Below are 6,000 nucleotides of genomic sequence, written 5' to 3' on the forward strand. Positions count from 1 at the left end.
AGGAGAAGATCCAGGCTCCCACCATCTGAAAGAAATCACTCACCCCCACCAAATCCATGGCTAACCAACATGACCAGCCCTGCAGCCTGTGGGTCCCTTTGCTCAGATATACTTGACTGAGCTCCCCCAGCCCTGCCCCCAGTGGGAGGCTTCTCCCACACATCAGGGGAAGATTTTTGGCAGCAACAACAACAACAACAACAAGGGCAAGCGGAGTGGGCGATGCAGCCTTGGGTTGGAGGGGAATGTCAGCAAGGGCTCCAACACCGAGGAAGAACCCAGCAGGAGTGGCTGTGGGGCTGCCTCAGTCTCCAGTGACAGAGCAGCCTCCCCCTCTCCTGGGACAGATCCACATGCCAACTTGGGGGGCCCTTGCTCCACCCTGTGAGCACTGGGGAGCAGCCTTTCTTGTGCCTGAAGTTGCTGGAATTCCCCTACCCCCACACTTGGGAGGAAACAGCCCTGCTTCCCCCACCCCCTGCTTAGTTGAAGAACCCCTGGAAATGCCCCCTTTGGGCCAGGGGATCCCCTTTGGGGTCCCTCCCAGGAAGCTGGGGTCTTTTTTGTTTTACTGCTGTTTGTTTCAGCCCTGCACCTGCCCTCTGTATATACAGGCTGGCATCAGAACTCTTCTGTCCTCAATAAACAAGTCTCTTCCTAAAACCAGGCATCTCTCTGCCCTATGCTCGGGGCTGCCCCCATCCCTGCTAGAGATCACTACCCCCTTTGTGCCAGAGGTAGTCTGGCTTCCTGAACCCTGCTGGTGTCACCACCTCCAACTGGCTGACAATAGGAGGTCTGGCATCCACCATCCAGCCCTCTCATGTCCCAGGCCCCATTCTCCTTGGTGCAGGGCAGCGGTGCACTGCACCTACTTGGGGGGCTAAAAGGCAGGAACTCAGAGCAAGAAGGCACCTGGGGGGGTGGACTTCCCCTGCCTTGCTCTGGGGAAGGAAAGGTTTGTTTATCCCTAGAGTCTCCCCCCTAAGCCCCTCATTGCACGAGGAGTAACAGTTAATTAGTGGGAAGGGTTTTGGATTGGACTACCACGTCTACACGTGGCGAGTTAATTCGGGCTACCGGCTTTTTAAAATGGCAACCAGCCGCAAATATGCTAATCAAGTGCAGGATATTTAAATCCCGTGCTTCATTAGCAGCTTCGGAATGCTTCATTTGCCTCCCTAGTTCGAACTAGGGGGCAAGTGTAGACATACCCTCTCGTGCAAAACACTGGAGGGTCGGGTCGGGTCGGGTCGGGTCAGGGGAGGGGAAAGGCGCAGCAGTCCGAGCAGAGGAGTGGAGGCCAGGTTCTTCCCCTGGGTTAGGAGATGGGGAGCCGGGGCTGCGTGGGGGCCTAGGATATCTGGGTTCTTGCTCTAGGTCTGGAAGGTAAGTGGAGTCTGTTGGGGCCCAGCTGGGCGCCGGGTTCTTTTCTTTCTCTGAGCTGGCAGGAAGACTGGGGTCTAGTGGGGGAGGGTTGGAGGCCAAGATTCCTGGGGCAGGATGCCTGGTTGGGGGGGGGCAGGGAGGAGGTTCTCACCTGCGTTCTCTCCCGGCTCAGCCTTCCCTTCCGCAGCGGAGGCAGCAGCTGGGCGGCGCTGCGGGGGGAGCTGGGCGCTGGGCCCGGCCCAGCCTCGTTTCCCCGACTGGCTCCGTCTTTGGTCGCCGCTTCTCAGCCAGTTCCGGCCCCGGCCTGACAGCGTGGGGACCCGCCGCGGTGAGTCCCGGCTCCGCCCGTGGGCTGCAGCTGGGTTGGGGGTGGGGAGGTTTAGGGGCAGATATTTGGGCGCGGGTGGGAGGCGGATGGGCAGGGAGTGGAGTCTGGGTTTAGGTGGGGGAGGCAGGGCTGGGGCGCTGGGGATAGATCGAGGGGCACGAAGTGAGGGTGTGTGTGGGGAGAGCTGGGAGCAGAGTCGTGGGGGTGAGGGGGTGAGGCCAGGCTGGGATATGGGGGAGTGGGGATGGGCGACAGCTGGCTGTGTGGGGAACCAGAGGGGAGAGGGGTGCAGCTGCAGGCATGGAGGAGACTGGGGTGTATCTAGTGTGGGAGGGAGGGGCTAGAGATGGGGGTTGGGTCTCTGGATGGGGGGTATTTATCTCCCAGCCATTAGTCTGCTCAGTTCAAGTGCACCCCTCCATTAGACTGCTTGCCCCCTCCCTCCAGAACAGGAGCAACCGAGGCCCAGATCCCCACAGCTGCTGTCAGATTCCTGGCTGCAGGTAGCTTGACCCCTCACTGAAGGCCAAACTCTGTGGGGGAGGGGGAGCTTCTGAGTAGAGATTGTCACTCCCCCTTAGTGCTGAACCTGCAGCTGGCAGTGCCCGAACCCAGGCAGTACCCCCTCAGCTGGGCCACTGAGCAGCAACCACCTGTGGGGTGGGGCGTGTCTGAGCATGGAGCTGGTCTTACAGGGATCTGGCATCCTGAGATGCAATCACTTCTGGAGTGTGCCAGTTCTAGGGTCCCCACAGGACACAAGCTGGGGCTAGACTCTTAACAAATTTTCTTCCTTCAGTACAGCCCAGATGCTCCCTGGCCTCACCATGAGCAAGCAAGGGTCACCCCACCCCAGCAAAGACCCCCAGTTCTGTCTTATTCCCTGCCGGGCCCCCTGACACCTTTCCAAGTCCTCCAAGTGCTTGACTCTGCCATGTCCCAGGCCGCAGAGGAACCTGACAGAGGGGCCCGGCCCAAGGAGAGGCCAGGTGAGGCCAGGGGCAGGCGCAGCGGCCACAGAACAAAGCACCTGGAGACACCAGAGAGGGCAGAGCCGGGCCGGGCGGGGCGCTCACTGCGGCAGAGGATCAAGGATGCAGTGGGTCAGTGTTTCCCCATCAAGGGGCATAGCAGGGCCCGATCCCCAGAATTCTCCCCCTCCCAGCGCAAGATCCACCTGCGGGAGCTGATGCTGGACACGTGCCCCTTCCCGGCCGGCTCAGAGCTGGCCCGCAAGTGGAACCTCATCAAGCAACACACAGCACCCGTATCTGCACAGGAAGGACTGACCTGTGGTGGGGCAGGGCTGGCAGAGGACGAGGATGACCGGTTGCGGGAACGGAGACGCATCAGCATTGAGCAGGGGGTTGAGCCGCCCCCGGATGCCCTGATCCACACCTTCGAGGTGACAGCGCAAATCAACCCGCTTTACAAACTGGGGCCCAAGCTGGCCCATGGCATGAATGAACTGGCTGGGGACAATCGGGCCACCCTGGCACCCCAGCAAGAGGAGGAAGAGGAGGAGGCAGCAGTGGCAGCCCCAGAACAGGAGCTCCGCATCCACACCCAGATCGACTACATTCACTGCCTGGTGCCAGATCTACTGCAGCTAACCCAGCTGTCCTGCTACTGGGGGGTGATGGATCGTTACCAAGCAGAAGCCCTGCTGGAGGGGAAACCAGATGGGACCTTCCTGCTGCGTGATTCAGCCCAAGAGGACTATCTCTTTTCTGTCAGTTTCCGACGCTACGGCCGCTCACTTCATGCCCGCGTTGAGCAGTGGAACCACAATTTCAGCTTTGATGTCCATGACCCAGGTGTCTTCCATGCCCCCACTGTCTCAGGCTTGCTGGAGCGCTACAAGGACCCCAGTGCCTGCATGTTCTTCGAGCCTCTGCTCTCCCACCCAGTGTGCAGGCCCTTCCCCTTTGCCCTGCAGCACCTGTGCCGTTCTGTGGTAACCGGCTGCACCTCCTATGATGGCATCAGCCACCTTCCCATCCCACGTGCACTCCAGGAGTACCTCAAGGAGTATCACTACAAGCAGAAGGTACGAGTGCGGCGGCTAGATGCCCACTGGAACTGAGCCCCGGTAAGCCTCCGATTTCCCAGAGCTGGAAGCATCCGGCCTGTGGCTTTGGTCCTCTTGGCCACAGCTCATATGCAAGGGGCATGGGGTTGACTCCTGGATTGGACTGTCACCAGCTGGGCCAATATGCAGCTATGTTGCCAGCAAACTTTCCATGGCCGGGTTTGCCTTCTACAGCAGGTTCTGGGTCCCGTCTAGGAAGTTCTCTCAGCCCCCGGTGTGCTGGGGTCGTCAGCCCCAAGCAGGATGGAACAGTATGTCTGAATTACTGCTCCACCAACCGTACTGTGGCAGGAGTTTTCTCCCCTGCCTTGATCCTGCCCAGGGGAAGACACAACTGGGGCCTCCATCAGCTGCTCTATTTAAAGAGGCTGGGCTACTGGAATAAAGTTGTGCTGCTGTGACAACTGTAAGAGGCCCCTGGGGACGTATCGGAGGATGACCAGGTCTGGCCCTCAGCCCCCACTGAGAGCTGGCGAAGGGGCTGCATTCAATGATTGACCTTGACCCACCCCTTACTCCACCCCCTAGCAATCCCAGCTGGTTTTTCACTAGAGCTGGGTGCCTTGTCACAGGAAGCGACCATATGGCTCTGTTCCTTTGGAGGCCACCTGCTGGGATCCTAATTCTCCAAGTGAGCAGGGGCAGGGCTTGAGTGAGACTAATTCCTTAATCTGTTCCCCTTCTATCCCCTGCCATGGCCCCATGATGCAAGAGCAGCCTAAGAGCCATGGCCTGGGCCAGCACACTGAGGCAGGGGCTGGCTTGTTCTCCAGCTGCAAGGCCACAACTATCAAGCAGGAGCAAAGAGATGATTTTCCCTCAGTGTTGGGCACTGGTGCAACTGCTGCTGGGCTCCTGCTTTGTTTTGGTGCCCACCACTTAGAGTGACATTGGTAAATTGGATAGGGGTCAGAAAAGAGCCACAAGAAGGATAAAAGAATTCAACCCTAAGCTTGATTGGCTTCACTTAGTGTGTGTTCAGGGTGTCTGGATCCTCACATGTAAGTACCTGTGCGGGGAACAAATATTTCGTGGCCACTGCAGGCAAGCCACGGAAGGTTGCACCAGCGGCTGGAAGATAGTCATACTGGAAATAAATTAGAATTTGGTTTGGAGCAGTAAGAGTCCTTAGTTTCCGGCCTAGTTGAGGGGATAGGTGGAGTCTGTCTCTGGTTTTACATAATGCTGGTTTTTTTCTGACAGCTCTGCTCTGGGAATTATTTGGGGCATGGTACCTGGCAGGTCCCACACTAGCTAAGCACCAGGGTCCTTACCGGCCTTGCTGGTCTCTGCAAGCAGGAGCTGGATCCTTCCTGTGCAGGCGCTGGTAGAACAAAGGAGAGCTGTCCTGTCCCACCGTTCCGGGAGCCAGGCCCCTTGGCAAGGAAACAAACCCAGGGCTGATCTCTGGGGCACTGGAGGGGGAGTTCAGCTGATCCCTAAGCTGCCCCCACCCTGCCACTATTGGGGCCCAGGGACTTTTGACTGTAGGAGGTACAGCCTTCTTTAGGCTGGGGGTGGGGTGGGGTCTGTATATATCCATTGTGCCACAACCAGCAACAAACCATCTCACCTCTCCAGCCTTGTGCTTCAGAGCCACCTGGCTCTGGGTGTAACAGGACCTCAGAATACCTGCCCCCACTCCCCATTAGGGGGGCCCCACTACCAGGAAGGCAACTAGGAAGAGAGTGGGAGTGGGAGTCAAAGACACAGGCCAGGTTTATGCCTCCTCCCGCTTCTGGGAGTGCCTGTGAGCAAGCCAGGGAAGAGGATCAGAGACCTTGCTCATACAGGGCTCAGCCCCTGCTTCAAGAGAAGGGACAGCTGCAAAGAGAAAGGGAGGTGCCAGGGGAGCAGGGAAAAGAAAAGCCAAGCTTTTTGGTCCTGTCCAGGCCCAGGTTCCTGCCAGCATCTTGCTACAGTGCAGGGATTGAGGCTGGTTCCAGTCCTGCAAAGCCAGGGAAGTGGCCTGAGGCATGGGAGCTGTCCTGCCCATCAGGGTTCTATCCCCAGCAGGGTTTAGTGCCAGAGCAACAGCTGCAAGGCCCAAAGGAGCCAGAGTCTGGTACAGTAGTGAGGAGGCCTATGGAGTGAGCCTTGTGACCTACGAGCTGGAGTCATTCTGCCCTGTGCAGCAGTCTGGGCTGGGCACAGGGAACCCTAATAAAGAGGGTCCAATAGGCAACCCATC

At 58.5% G+C, this 6,000-nt stretch overlaps 1 protein-coding gene across 2 annotated transcripts; it reads left to right on the forward strand.

Annotated features, from left to right (window-relative positions):
• Positions 1–1,252: 1,252 nt before the first annotated feature.
• Positions 1,253–4,924, forward strand: LOC102445534 (suppressor of cytokine signaling 5-like). 2 transcript variants are annotated; one of them, XM_075917230.2, is made up of 3 exons: positions 1,253–1,389; positions 1,562–1,717; positions 2,517–4,924. In XM_075917230.2, the coding sequence occupies exon 3, from the start codon at positions 2,652–2,654 to the stop codon at positions 3,801–3,803; it is 1,152 nt and encodes a 383-aa protein (XP_075773345.1). In that variant the 5' UTR covers positions 1,253–1,389; positions 1,562–1,717; positions 2,517–2,651; the 3' UTR covers positions 3,804–4,924. The 2 variants fall into 2 exon arrangements, with proteins under 2 accessions (XP_075773345.1, XP_075773346.1); XM_075917231.2 differs by having other exon boundaries at positions 2,522–4,924.
• Positions 4,925–6,000: the final 1,076 nt, after the last annotated feature.

This window comes from Pelodiscus sinensis, chromosome 18 (assembly GCF_052426305.1).
Source record: "Pelodiscus sinensis isolate ZL-2025 chromosome 18, ASM5242630v1, whole genome shotgun sequence".
Taxonomy (NCBI): domain Eukaryota; kingdom Metazoa; phylum Chordata; order Testudines; family Trionychidae; genus Pelodiscus; species Pelodiscus sinensis.

Excerpts from the sequence above, each read along its gene's own strand:
- LOC102445534 (XM_075917230.2), top strand. The coding sequence starts at position 2,652 with ATGTCCCAGGCCGCAGAGGAACCTGACAGAGGGGCCCGGCCCAAGGAG.